The sequence below is a fragment of the Carassius gibelio genome, chromosome B9, assembly GCF_023724105.1.
Source record: "Carassius gibelio isolate Cgi1373 ecotype wild population from Czech Republic chromosome B9, carGib1.2-hapl.c, whole genome shotgun sequence".
Taxonomy (NCBI): domain Eukaryota; kingdom Metazoa; phylum Chordata; class Actinopteri; order Cypriniformes; family Cyprinidae; genus Carassius; species Carassius gibelio.
The window spans coordinates 9,077,640-9,093,345 of NC_068404.1; the positions used below are offsets into that span (position 1 = coordinate 9,077,640).

The 15,706-nt window shown below is 35.3% G+C and overlaps 1 protein-coding gene across 1 annotated transcript in view; it reads left to right on the plus strand.

Moving 5' to 3' along the window:
- Positions 1-15,706, plus strand: part of uxs1 (UDP-glucuronate decarboxylase 1) — a 55,119-nt gene that overhangs the window by 29,280 nt on the left and 10,133 nt on the right. Inside the window, exons 7-11 of the mRNA XM_052565601.1 lie at positions 468-572; positions 4,626-4,685; positions 7,643-7,764; positions 12,694-12,813; positions 13,179-13,222. Coding sequence (XP_052421561.1) covers positions 468-572; positions 4,626-4,685; positions 7,643-7,764; positions 12,694-12,813; positions 13,179-13,222 — 451 coding nt within the window. The remainder of the gene's footprint in view (positions 1-467; positions 573-4,625; positions 4,686-7,642; positions 7,765-12,693; positions 12,814-13,178; positions 13,223-15,706) is intronic.

Here is a 15,706-nt window from a genome sequence, read left to right on the forward strand (position 1 = left end):
GCCTTCATATATCCATGGCATTGGTCTGTGGATGAATGCCAGTAGCATTTTGAGTGCTCAGAAGTTTTTTCTTGGAAGAACACAACATTTGAAAAACTTTGGTATCCAATTATATGTAGAATTATGGAATGATTAAGATCTTGCATTAACTGTCTTTAGCCATAATACCCCCCCAAAACAGTCATTTGCATTAACAAGACTGCTCATTTGGTTGGGCATATGAATGGGCAGATGGTTAGCATCTATTTAGGTTGTTGTTTTGGATTTGATTAAGGCCTAAATCAGTATTTGTAATCGTTGTGCAGTTGGATGGTGTTTATATGGGTATAAATGGATGTGTTTGTTTGATTTTTTTATCTGTCCAATCTGTCCTCTGGCTAGAGGATTGGTGCTGAATGGAAAATGGCTTAATAAACAGTTTCTCCACTCACTTATCATTTTCTGTTTTGTCCCCTCTCTTTTCTCAGTTGACCAGATATATCATTTGGCCTCGCCTGCGTCACCACCCAACTACATGTATAACCCTATCAAGACACTGAAAACTAATACTATTGGTACTCTGAACATGCTAGGTAAGTATCACACTTACATTTTAAAGTCTGTCCCTCCATTGAAAATCTGATCCACTAAAATTATGATTCTCCAACACGTCGCCCGTGAACAGTAGCTCGTGGCAAGATTAGAGGGAGCATGCCAATACATGCTTGACATATCAGCCTGGGGTTATTTTAATAATCCCATTTAATATTTTAACGATCATTAAACCCGTATTTATTATCATGATTTGAAAAACTCAAAGTAACTATTGTTCAGCTTTGATTAAAGTTATTAAAAGTCTCACGCAGGCGCAACACGCAGAGTAGTTTCATTTTGTGTGAAAACATGACTGAAGGAAGAGTGCTGAGGGAAAGAATGCATATGTATATGAAAGAATGTATGTTTTCATTATTTGTATGAATGCATAATAGGAAAACGCCTATCTTTAGAAAAGTTTTGATAAATTTGCTTTCCATCTTCCTTCCATGTAGTACATAATAAAGCAGTGTTTAGAAGCAGCACAGCTTTGTTTACAGAAGTTACCATTGAAACAGCTCTGTTCTGTTGTTCATAAGCACCACCTGTTGTCAAACAGAAAGAGCTTTTAAAACATGATCGAGTTATCCAGCTAAGAGTGACAACTAACCAACTAGCTTAAAAAAAATGCCTTTCTGACAGATTGATATGACAAACACTGTTAACCATTTGTACATTCTCTAACACGCATATTTTAGATTCAAAATTAATTTAAAAGCCTCTGCTGATAAAAGTTATAGGAGTATTAAATAGTTAATAAAGAAACTTAATTCTTAATGCTCATTATATTAGTGTTAGCTGTGCTTATGCAAACGATTAACTACGCTAACAGTGATTTATTTCAATCCGACATTTAAATTAAAATATGAAATAATATTCATAACAGAAGATCTAAATATAAAAAAATTACATTGACACTTACCTGGTTGAACTCCGGGTGTCGGTCTTTAAAGTTTTTTATTAGTTTGATGTGTTTCCTCCTTTTGTGGTCGTCACATCTCAGTGCTTTTATGAAGATAACGCATCTGCGCTCCCTTCGGATAGCACATCAAGAACTGGCCTGACCGGGTACTCTGCAAAAAAAAAAAAAAAACAACTAGTACCATAACGTTTTATTTTGTTTTTTAGTACCGAAGTACCGGGTCTTTTAACAATACTAGTTTAATGCGAAAATCGCACCAACTTTTTGTTGTAAATCTTAACCAGCTGATGGAAAATACATTGTTGTCAAAGGTTGAGATTTTTAGCATGCACATTAGTGTGTAGAACAGTTTTTATGGAGCATAGTTGTTATTTATTATTTATTATTATTATTAAGATTAAAATATTTAAAGGCTGAAATGTTGTAATTTTATTTTCAATTGGTTTGGAATAATATTTAAGAGATTTAAGTATTTTATAAACATAACATTTTACAAACATTTTTTGTATTTGTACAATTGTAGTAGTGTTGTGGCTTAATTGGTAGATTAATTCCCAGGGAACACATGTTAGGTAAAAATGTTAGTCTGAATGCACTGTAAGTCACTTTGGATAAAAGCATCTGCTAAATGTAACATGCTCTTAGGGGGCAGTCACACTAGACTTTCAACTTGCAAAATTTTTTCGAACACAGCTGCAAATATGGGCAGGAGATTACATCAAGCACCAACTTTTCCCATCAGTTATCACAGCATGGATTCCGATGTGCTTGTACTGTAGTTTGCATTGAAAGCATCTTATTATATTGTACTCCCTGTCTCTCTCTCTCTCTGTGTATGTAAATGTATACACACTAAACAATAAATGATGGAATGTGTCCTCATTCAAATGTACCATCTGTTGCTGTTTCCATTGACACTTCGAACCATGCAGCTTCTTTTTTTATTTTATTTTTTTAATCTTTTAAATATTTATTATGAGTATTAATAGGACGCTGTGCTAAGGCTAAAATTAGCGCTTCCTTAATTTTTTAATTTCTGTGCAGCGAGGTCACACAGTGACGTATCGATCTAATACTGGTCCCACGTATTCAAGTGATGTAATTTTGCAGGTTAGAGTTCACAAGTTCAGCTTGAACTTTGGAACGCAGCGAAATGCAAGCTTTTTCAAAAGAGCTTGCGTTTTTGGTCTGACACATCCTCATGCGTATGAATGGAAGTCAACGGAATGAAAAGTGCAGTGTGATTGCCCCTTTAGCAGCATTCATATTTAAAAAGTAGCCCCTGAATGAAATAAAGTTGGAGACCCCAGCTTTAGAAATTTCATGATCCGTATGATGCATATGAATTCAATCAAGTCTTCTGAAGAGATATGATCACTTTATATGAGAAGCAGATTTAAAGGAGTATTTCACTTCTAGAATGAAAAACCAAGAAGAGATCACAGAAAAAACCAAAATCTGGTGTTAACAATTTGTAAAAACCATGTTGTTTTGCTGCTTGTGATTAAACATAATCAGTTCAGACTGGAGCTAAAACTGTAATTATGAAAATATTTAAACTTGACAGACCAACTAACAAGGATTCCCAGTACTGTTTACCAGACAACAATCTGTAACTCAGACTATGACTTTGGTGAAGAAAATTGCAGCAGGTATAAACCATTGTTCAATTTAATCTTCTGTAAGTTTTGAAAAGGATAGTGTCTTTTTAATCATCTACATTGCACTCTCTTTGGAGTCCTCAATCAGATGTCCACTGTCTGTAAGTAACGCAGTAAAAGACCATAATGTTTTTTGTTGTTGTCGGTGATAGAGTTTTCTGAGTTGTCATTTCTGAGTTGACATGAAATAATCTGTTTTCCGTCTCATGCTTGCAATTAAATATAATTGCTTGTGCAGGTAATTCCCAGGTCTACATGGATTCTGTTCAACAGAATTTCAACACCTGTCAATTTAAAAATTCTTGTGTTTTTAATTAAATGTTTGGAATTTTCTTTCAGCTGCAAATTAAAGTGCAGTTGGGATGAGCGAACAGGCTCTTGAGACAGGGTGTTTATTTTAAACATGACATATCATATTAATAAACCAGCCAGCCGCAGTTTAAAAATACATTGTCAAGAAACCTGGACAAATAAAGTGGTGCACACATATTAAGCAAACCAGGCTGACTGAAAATAAGTGACTCTGAATATATTTCTGCAAAACTGCAAAAATGTACCTATGCATACATTTCACTGCAGTTTCCAGCTGCAACTTTTGTTGCTTTTTACACAAATTATTACAGGGCATATAATCAAATTGTAAAGACTTGTTTTTGCACAGTTCCTTGCAAAATACAATGTTATGACTTCAAAACACTTTTAATATGGCGCGTGACTTGAAAACGAACACATTTTGATGTTTGCATCTATAACCAACTCCATATATGTGGCTTTTCTGATGCAGTAAACTTGCTCTGTAGCTCACCCAGTACAGCATTGCACTTGCCTTGCTTGAATGCAAGTCTCTGGAAACACAAATCACGTAAATATGCTCAAAGGCCTGTAGAAGCAAGTTAAAATGAATGGCTCCTTCAGCAAATGCATTTTTATCTCAAGTTTGTTTCTTGCCTCACTATCGGTTAGTGTACTGTAAGTGGTATGTTATTTTCAAATGCAAAAGAGCATTAACTTTAGTGTAACTCTCCTGACATTTCATTTCCAAACTGTTGTGATATGTGCATTAGTTGATGTAATATTATGTTGTGTGTGTGTGTGTCAAGGAAACATAGGCTTAAAATCTCAATGCATCAGTGTATAGATAAAAATTTAAATTGTACATCCTGTGCATGTCCTGTTATAATAGTGACTATCTAAACATTTTTCCAGCCAGTCAAAACATTTAATGAAAATAATGATATTTTAGCACAAAAATCAAGCTGTGAAAGGTGGATTTTTTTTGTGACTTTTTTTTTTTCTTTGACTGATGTCCTGATCTTTGCTTCTTCCTTGCAGCCTGTTTCTGATTGATGTCTGGTTTAGGTTTTTCTGACTCATCCAATGGGAGTCACTTATTGATTGATGAGTCAGACTCTGTCTGGTAAGATACAATTTAACAACCGATTTGCTCGTGTCTCTCTCTCTGTTCACAGGATTGGCCAAGCGAGTCGGAGCTCGTTTGCTCCTCGCCTCCACTTCAGAAGTGTATGGAGGTAAGTGTACAAATGTCTCCATTTAATGCTGGCAGTGATGCAAAGGGGGCATTAGATAACGAGACATTTATTGGAAAGATAAACACACCTACACTTAAATTGCTGTGCTCCTATTGGTACTTCATTTTGAATTCATTAGAAGTAGTTACACTGCAGAACAGTGACCCTACATTTCCGACAAATCTAACAATGTGCACCTGGTTTTTGACAGTTTTTGATGTTTTAGCACTTTAACTATATGTCTGTACCAATGAGTGCTTCAGCCAGTGTGAGTGTGCATGAGCCTGGAATCTTCCAAGATTTTGGTAGAGGTTGAACTTTATAACTATTCTATGAAGTTATAAAGAACCTGATCCCAGTTGTGAAGAATGGTGGTGGAAGTGATGTTCTGTAGTGGAGGCTGCTTTGAGTTCATCTTGTATTACCACACAAATAATGTGGCCTAAAAGGAAATTAACTAATATGGCCAAATTGGCCATGTCGAAAACTGTAGTTTATACAGTTCGGAGGCAAATGGTAAAGCCAAGAATGTGTTTTCCAAGTCAGAAGTCTTGAGGCTAAGGGAATGTCCAGACAATTGTGTTTAAATTGTTTTTGATTGATTTTCAATAAGTCACAGAAAGAAAGATTGAACAATTCACCAGCACGTCTCTTTAATAAGCAATTATTACTCACTGCTGAGAGGTTGTGGTACCTGAAACGATTCAACAAGGCCCTTTCTGGTCAATCCAACATCCCTTTGAGATGTTAAGATATTTTTTTTCTTTTTGACCGAAAAAAAGCTTGCAATTGATTTTCTGCAGTTTGATGGTTGGATAATAAGCTCATTTGGGATTTGGGAATGAACACAGATCTCTGTCCATCAAGCGAGAAATGTAGCTTTTTATTTGTGTGGGGGGGGGGGGGGTTGTTATTTTATTTGCTTTTTAGTATCTTTAAGCCGGACTAATGGCATTCATTACATTGAAGAAAGAAAAAAAAATTATATCACTAGAAAATGACAGTTCCATCAATTTCGCTGTTAGGCCTTCAAACTTCATAAGAGCTATTTTCTTCTGCATGATGGTTGCTTTTAAGGATTGTCTGAGTGAACATAAAAAAAGCAATCCTACTTTCACACCAACTTCTGCTCCTGCTGTCAAAATCTGCCTTTTTACATTAATTGAATTGGATTGAAATCCAGTAAGCGTGTTTTTTTTTATGCTGTACGATATGTTTAAGGAAATAGACAAATATAAGGACTTGCATAAGCCCTGTGCTATATTTGATAAGTATTATTGAGGGGAATTAAATCAGTTGAATGTAAACTTCAACTTTATTCTCAAAATTGAAACGTGATAATGTCAATATATAATGTAATTTTTTTTTATTTATTTATAGGATATACAGCTATGTCACAATTATTTAACCCCTCTTACACATTGCTGTTTTAAAATCACTTATTTGTATTGTTTGTACCTTTGGAAACTCTATAGCTAAACTGAATTAAATTGGAACCGTTAACAATTAACTGTTAACAACACAACACTTTAGCCCATGCATTTGCTGAAATATAGTTACAAATGTGGCCTAGTCAAAAGAAAAGCTATAGAGAACAAATTGTTTAAATACATTAGAAAGTATATGGCTACATGAAGATTGCAATTTAACCTGATGAAAGGAGGAACAAAGGAGTAGAAGAACATGGTCAAATAGGGAGGTGGACTTTTTTATGGAAGTAACTGCTGTTTCAAGAACTGGAAATCTTGACTGTATGAAAGACCTCATTGATTTATATTAGTATGAGACCTTTGGCAGAAATTTTGATCTCTTTGGTGCATAGACTTTGATTATTGGACCTTCCAGCAGGCAACCATCACAAAATACCCATCCAAATGTACTGAAGACTGGTTATAGATTGTTCTTGAGTGGCATGTTCAATCTCATCAGAAATACTTGGAGAGATTTGAAGAGAGCAGTGGCAACATTACAATCAAAGATTATCTAGAAGCTTTTCCAAGTAGGGAATGAACCAGAATTGCAATAGAGAGGTGACAGAAGCTTGATAGCACCTGGTGGTTATAAAGAATGAATATGGCTTTTGGGGGTTGTATAATTTTTACATGAATTTTTGGAGCAAATTAGATTCATTTATTATATATATATATATATATTTCTTCATCATCTTCATTTTTCAACATACTCAGAAGGGTATTAAGAAAATTTCTATACTAGTGCTGCTGCCTTCGTCTAATTGTTTTCATAAAAATGTATTCATGGCAGAGGAATGTTTTGTAGGTCAAGGGGATTGAATAATTTTGATTGCAACTGAACCGTTTTGATTTCAGGAGTCATCCATACAGATTACAGAAATTAAATCCCTTCTACAGCTGCCTTTCATTTGTTCGGAATATAGTGTAGTTTGTTGATCTGGTGCAGCTATTATATGTAAGTGCTTATTGTCATCTCTTATGTCCAACAGGAAATCACACAACCACGATTTCATGTGTGACTGGAATTTTATGAATGGGGTGTGGATGGGGAAGATCCCTCAGAAATAACAGCTGTGTACAGCAGTCTAATCTAACACGCTGTTTCACAGCAATCCCCTCATGCATTAGTCTGACATAATCTCAGTAATTTTGACACCAGTGATTTTTAAAAGCTAAAGCAGAGGGAAGAGGAAGAGAAGGTCTTAGGTCCTCTAGAATCACTTGTGCTATCTAGCGGTTTCTTTATTTTTTTCAGTGAATCATCAGCATGAAATTTAATGTCAGATCAAATGTTATGAAACTTTGTGTGTATTTATGATTTATTACCAAGTCTTTTAAATCATGTATCTATTTATAGTTATGTGGCCATAGAAATGCACTGCACCATTTATATATATTTTTTTTGCATTTGGCTGACTTGACATTATATTGTATTTCTCCTTTGGGCATTGTATATCATAGTTGTGTGTTTGTGTCTTCAACCAGACCCAGAGGTGCACCCCCAGAATGAGGAATACTGGGGTCATGTGAACCCTATTGGCCCCCGGGCCTGTTATGATGAAGGGAAACGTGTTGCTGAGACAATGTGTTATGCCTACATGAAACAGGTATGAGTGAAATTAGATGGATTTCTGTATTTGATTTTTTTTTCATCCAGCCCTCGAGGTGTATTCATATTCTTTTTCCAGTCTACTCAATATTCTTTGCTGTCACTTTCTTATCCAAGCAACATAACATAAAAGAATACGTAATGTCTGAGAGCCAATTATAATTGGAGGAAGACTCTAAGAATATATGTAATGTAATGTAAAGTCACACACTGAACTTAGACCTCCAAAGCCATGGAGGATTGAAATAATGATGTAAGAATCTCTCACATTGTTTATACATCAAAGGGCTTAAATTTCTATGCTAGGAAGAGTCACAAATAATTGTATTTAAAAACAAGGCAGCTCGGCAACCAAAAGCGTGGATAGATGCACAGTTTTTGATGAGAAATTACATGTATAACTGAAATGGTGAGCCAAACCATTAGCAGAATTTTTAGATGGAAACAGTTTGGTCTTGTTCCCCAAGTATGCATGAATTTGTGTGTGAAATCTGCATACAAACATGTTTAATGGACAAATTATGATTCACCAATTACTTTCATACTAAAATCTAATGTGATGAATAGATTTACGTTCTCAGTTGTCATCAAACCATAATGTATTTTATGCAATATTAAAAACACAGTACCTAATTCTCATTTTTAGTGGCTAAATACATTTAGATGAAATAGATCTTGGGCTGTGTTTGGTTGACACACAGGAAAGATCACAATGATCATCTGGCTCTCTGGTTCGTTGTGACACGTTAATTTCCTGTCTGTGTCTTCTTGTTAAACACTGTGATCTGATTGATTGGCACCAGCCTTTGCTGCAGCTGATTTTATCCGTTTTTCTTCACTTTGTGTCAGTCTCAAATTTTCTTTATCATATTCATTGTCCCTTCAGTACATGCATTGTCTCCGTGTCACCACATGAGAAATGCTCCCTCACAAGTTTGATTTGAATATCATCAGTGACATATGGCATCTGGCATGTCCTTTTAAAACCAAATTCAGTGACATTTGAGAAGGATAAAAGCAGTTTGACAGTTATTTGAAATAACAGTCTGCCTTATGTTCAGAAGATTATTTGTTCCCTGTTTACCACCTTTTATGCAGGTTGAGGATAACATGCCAGTTTTGATTATTTTTGTTTTGCATAAAACACAGCCTAAAGGGATAGTCCACCCAAAAATGAAAATTTGGTCTTTCAGTCTGAGTCTTAATGTCAAAGTGTTTTGTTTTTGTTCATCCAATGAGAGTCAGTGGTCACCAAAATACTTCATTTATCAAAATTCCTCCAAATATCCTCTGGTGTTTTCCGCAGAAGATAACAAGTCAGTTTTCATTTTTGGAGGAGTTATCCCTATAAAGCTATGTGTATATTTCTGTTTGATGAAAGGCTGTATTTCCATTAATCCAACTTTAGATTAGTAATGAAAATCATCAAATCCAGAACTTAGATATGAACCGTTCTCTTTTCTGTCCAATGCCCTCCTTTTGATTTATTGTCATCTTGTTTATTTTTTTCCCCATTTCCTACACAAAGGGACTCTCCTTTTCATATTTATCAGTCCACCCATCCTAGCCTCTGTCTGAGACATGATCATGGGGCTGGTCGAGGTGCTTTATCAGTCCACTGCATTCATTTATCCTCAATTAGATTTAGTCTTCCATTCATGCACTTCCTTCCATTAATAGCAATTGACTTTCCTATGCATCTAATTTTGCTTTGCTTTCCGACTCTGGAAAGACTCTGTTCGCTTTTGACCTCACATTATTACTCCTTTGTGATTGATAGAGTTACATTTACAGATAAAATCTCCGCTTTTACAATGTCAAAAGCATACTTATTAAAGTATTGATATAGCTTACGTAGTTTAAGTGAATGAATAAAGCCGTTTAAATATTGATCTGGATACTACGTGAATGCTTAGAGTACATGTAGTACGGGAGCAGTACTTATTTATTTGCTATTTACTAGGAGTACACAATATTGAAGAAAAATATGATATGCCACAACCTGTTAAGAGGGGTGCATAAACTCAGCCTGAGATGAGATCAGGAAATGACTTGAGCTTGAACTTGGTTTGCGGTTGTGCTGTGCATGGCCCACTTGTCTTACCGGTAGAAAAATTGGTAACACACTGCCTTGTCATCGCAACTAAAATAGTGCTTGTGTTATCACACAATAGGCTTGCAATCAGGCTAGCACTTCTCCTTGTTAAAAAGTCTGCTTGAGTCGGCTGTCCTTGTTTTATCCTCGTTATGTGTAGTCTGGCGTTTTTGCAGCCCATCCTTCATTTATAATGCTATTCATGAGAGTTTTCATGTTTTTATTCAAGTCCACAGAGATAATTATAGAACTACTGGACCTAAAAATCCAAAGATTCCTGTTAAACTTCCAGGTTCTCTCTCATACGGTTTCAAGGCCAGTGTTTGATGCAGGCTCAAGTACAGGTTTTTTATGTAGCTCATATCATATGAAATATTATCCAGTTGTAAGCGGTATTATTTTCATGCCTCATATTAAAGCTGTTAATTCAGTTGAACGATAAATTATTTATAAAAAAAAACACATCAACATTCATAAAAAAATGTGAATTGTAAATTTTGATGTAATGGTCACTTCCATTAAAGTTTTTTTTTTAACTATGTTCTTGTAGTTTGTGCACAAGGGAACAGGGATAAGATTGACAAGGTAGCCTGTCATTACTTTTATTATTAACATCAACATGCATTAAAGCTATAGTTCACCCAAAAATCATTTACTCGTACTCGTGTTGTTCCAGACCTGTATGAATCTTTCCTCTGTGAACTGAAGTGAAGAAGATATTTTGAAGACTAAATTTATTTAGATTTATTTGTGTTGTGGTCTTCTGGATTAAAAACAGGCATGAGTCAGAGTAATTAAATGTGACTTGTAGTCCTCATGTACGTCAGCAGTCTCTTATAATAATTTTAGGATTCTATTGATAGCCTTATAAACAGAATCAAATAAAAGTTTGTTCGCATGAAATGGTCATAAGTCAAAGTTCATTACCAGGGCAACTGTTTACGTGTCCATGTTTGAATGTGTTTCTTGTGTATGACAAATATCAGTGCACACGACAGGTGGCAAAACTGCAAGAAAAGTATGACATGTACATAAACATCAACTTGTGTGTGTTTAATTACACATTATTTTGGGGTATTCTATTTTTGGGATATTTATATAGGCTCTGTTGTCATTTCATTTGTAATATTTCCCCTTTAAACCGGTATAGAATTTCATACTTTATATAATTTCACAGTATATTACGATCCCTCATAACCAGTCTTTTCTGTTTTATTTTACAATTTATTACTGCAATTTTTATAATCCTACTGTTAAAAATACCTGGGACTTTCCCAAAATTACCACTATATGGAGTCCGCTATATATTTTTGTTGTTGAATGTGGGCCTGTAGATGAGAGTGATGTAGTCATGTTCACTGTGTAGATATATCTGAGAGAAACCTGATTTGATCTGCTTTTCACCAGTAAGAAAAAAGTGTTTTAAAGCTTGTTGTTTTGCAGAACATTACAGTTATATATGACATGAGAATAAGGCCTGAAGTTAGGAAGAACATTTAAGGAAAATGTAATTATATTTATGATTTTTTTTTTTTCTAAAATCTGGTCTGTTGTGTAAAAACACCCCTGGCCAAATCCCCCCCAGGGGCATTTCTTCCCCCATTGATAATTACTGTAGTTACCATGATATATGACCTTATAGCAAAAAATTACCTCGACTTAGCACCAGCAAGCTTGTAAGCTATGCAGTTAGCATCAACTAACAATATTTATTATTTTCAGATTGGTTTATGAATAAACATTCATATCCGTCTACTCGGTTAATTAATCGAAACAATATAAAAAATTATAATGTTGATAATTATACTGTTGCATAGCATTTTAATAAAACCATTAACATTATGGCAGCAGGGAATATGAACGTGCTATTTTACGAGTTATTTTATTTAATAAAGTAGTGTTATTTTAAAGTGTTTTTTTTATTTTATTTTATTTTATTTTATTTTTTTACCTAAAACATAGAGACACTGATGTTGATGTGTCTGCATTCAAGCATTTCAGGAAGCTTAAATAGATCACCTTTTACAGCAGATTTAGTTCACAAACAACTGACAGCTTTGACCTAGATATGATTTTCAGTTACAATAGTTAAATCCTAAAATTCAACATGATTTTCAGTTACAATAGTTAAATCCTAAAATTCAACATTAGTAATTTACTTTTAGCAGCATCAGTCGCATGCAAAGCATTTGCATTTGCATGATGCAAATGCATGAAAGAGTTGCATATCTTCCTCTGTGATGCTGACAGAGCTACCGGCCCTCCATCAATGACCAACACCTCTGAAATATGTGTGGGCCACATGCTTCTTAATAAGAGAGTTTCTACCAATTGGACAGGTGGGCCAAGGAAATTTGATGATTAATGTCACATTGGCTTGAAATTAGATGTTGTCTGTCACTGTGATAATCACAAATGCCATCCATACTTGATGTGAGTGTGTTTACAGATCGGCCCACTTATATTTGTGTGCTACTGTCAATAAAGCAAAAGGGCAAACAGACCAAATACTACTACATTCTAAAAAATAATGCACATTTTCCAGTCCAATTGTTTTGCTGCTACAATGTTTTATTTTTATTTTTTTAGGAAGGAAATTAAGCATTTTTATATCTGACGCTAGACTACTAATGGCAATGTGAAGATATCAATATCATGATCTCATGTATGAATGCAGTATTTTCAAAATCAGTGTCACTCTAGTACATTTTGAGCTTCAGCTGCATATAATGCTGAAACCCATAAACCTATTGCTGCATGTTCTCTGAATAATTAACACTTGCAGATGAACTCATTGTGTTAATGAAGTTGGCATCTGTCTGTGTCACACAGGAAGGAGTAGAGGTGAGAGTGGCTCGCATCTTCAACACCTTTGGGTCTCGCATGCACATGAATGATGGGAGAGTGGTCAGTAATTTCATTCTGCAGGCTTTACAGGGAGAGCCACTGACGGTAAGACCCACTGACCTTGTTAAAATAATGAACCATATACAGTGATGATTACACCTCCTAACTCTAAATTACTGCTTCGACTCATTTCAGCTTCACACAGACACACAAATGGGGGTTACTTCAATATGTAGCCTTGTGAAAAAGTGGGGCATCCACACAGAATGCTGTCTTTTTTCTTACCTATCGAAAACTTTTTTATTATTATGTTGTTCAGATGGGCTTGAAAAAAAACTTTAATACATTTTGAATAAATTTTTTTTTTCCTATGGCTAATTTTAAATGAGCACAGATTTTTTTCTAATTTTTTGCATAACATCATGTGCTCTGATGTATGATTATAATTCTGTTTGTTTTACATTTTTCAGGTTTACGGTTCAGGTTCTCAGACAAGAGCTTTCCAGTATGTGAGGTAAGCACTGATAAAAAACGAAATACATCTGTGGGTGGCTTTTCATTTGTTTTGTATCTAGAGCACAGGAGGACACATGCAAAAGTAGACTGGTACTATGAAAATACAAAAACACCAAAATATGGAAGTATAATACAATGATTGGCTGATTTTTCTGCCATTTTGAACAGTGAATGTTCATACTGTCCACAAGTGGATTAAAACAAAATGATCTGTGAAAGATGTTTTTAAAGTTAGCACTTAAAGCATGGAAAATAATAAATTAGCTTGTTCTGTATTAATAGGCAGTGTTACAAATTTGAAAAGCAAAAACAAACTATACTTCCATTAACAAAGATTTATGTAACATCCATCTGTCCCTTTTTTCCCGTTTCCATCTGTTTTCAGGTCGCCTCTAGTTTTCGGTGTTATTCCTTCTAATGTCATTGTGCATTTGAATGATAAGAGAAAATAAAAAAGCCTTTTGATGGGATTACTAATGCTTTCTGGTAATTGCGTTGAAGGTATTTCAAAGGTAGAACTGTTTATATATATATATATATATATATATATATATAAGGCTGCAGAGTTGTGTACAGACTGATAATGTGATGGTGCTTTGGTGGAAGCAAACTTATGAGTTATTAAAGGGTTAGTTCGCCCAAAAATGAAAATTATGTCATTAATAACTTACCCTTATGCTGTTCCAAACATGTAAGGCCTCCTTTTATCTTCGGAACACAGTTTAAGATATTTTAGATTTAGTCCGAGAGCTCTCAGTCCTTCCATTGAAGCTGTGTGTACGATATACTGTCCATGTCCAGAAAGGTAAGAAAAACATCATCAAAGTAGTCCATGTGACATCAGAGGGTCCGTTGGAATTTTTTGAAGCATCGAAAATACATTTTGGTCCAAAAATAGCAAAAACGACGACTTTATTCAGCATTGTCTTCTCTTCCGTGTCTGTTTATGAGAGAGTTCAAATCAAAGCAGCTGGATTTCCGGTTCGCGAACGAATCATTCAGTTCACCAAATCGAACTGAATCGTTTTAAATGGTTCGCATCTCTAATACGCATTAATACACAAATTACTTAAGATGTTAACTTTTTAAATGTGGCTGACACTCCCTCTAAGTTCAAACAAACCAATATCCCGGAGTAATGCATGCACTCAAACAGTACACTGACTGAACTGCTGTGAAGATGAACCGAGCTGAGCCAGATAACGAATAATAGACTGACTCGTTCACGAGTGAATAACCGGTTGCATCGGTGTTCGGATCACCAGTAGTTCTTTCGGACAGTTCGATTCAATAAACCGGTTGAAGAAAACGGTTCACCGGTTCTTTTGCGCTTGACATAATGGCTTCATTGGCGATGATTGCCCGGATTCAAGCCTTCGGTTTACCCGTGCCCATAACAGACGCTCTGTGTGTCGGTCTGCTTCACGCTGAATCACACATGCGCAGTATCATCGGCTCCTAGGTTCACCAATCGGACGCGTCTGACAGAAACGGTTCTTGACTCGTGAACGAGTCAATGTTTTGTTCGTTATCTGTCTCGGCTCGGTGTTCATCTTCAGTTCTCTCTTCACAGCAGTTCAGTCAGTGTACTGTTTGAGTAAATGAATTACTCCGGGATATTGGTTTGTTTGAACTTAGAGGGAGTGTCAGCCACATTAAAAAAGTTAACAGCTTAAGTCATTTGTGGATTAATGCGTATTAGAGATGTGAACCGTTTAAAACGATTCAGTTCGATTTGGTGAACTGAATGATTCGTTCGCGAACCGGATATCCAGACTGCTTTGATTTGAACTCTTTCTCACACAGACACGGAAGAGAAGACAATGCTGAACAAAGTCGTCGTTTTTGCTATTTTTGGACCAAAATGTATTTTCGATGCTTCCAAAAATTCCAACTGACCCCTCGGATGTCACATGGACTACTTTGATGATGTTTTTCTTACCTTTCTGGACATGGACAGTATACCGTACACACAGCTTCAATGGAGGGACTGAGAGCTCTCGGACTAAATCTTAAATATCTTAAACTGTGTTCCGAAGATAAAAGGAGGCCTTACATGTTTGGAACAGCATAAGGGTGAGTTATTAATGACATAATTTTCATTTTTGGGCGAAATAACCCTTTAATGGGCTTTGGACCGATCTCCATGTAATATCCATGGAACTGTGGGATTCTTAGGGAAGTGAGACATACAAATGACCAGTGGATATAAATGTGTACATATCATTGTACATATACATTGCATTAAACTTTCACTGCATTCATACATTATATTTTTGTAAGTCTAATGTATACAGGTGCATCTAAAAAAATAATAATATCATGGAAAAGGTCTTTGTTTTTTGTAATTTAAATATAAATATATTACCTCTTGGGGTAGTTTAGAACATGCAACCACAAGTATTGGAAAGACTACTGAATTGACAGTTGTTCAAAAGACAATCATCAACACCCTCCACAAGGAGGGTAAGCCACAGAAGGT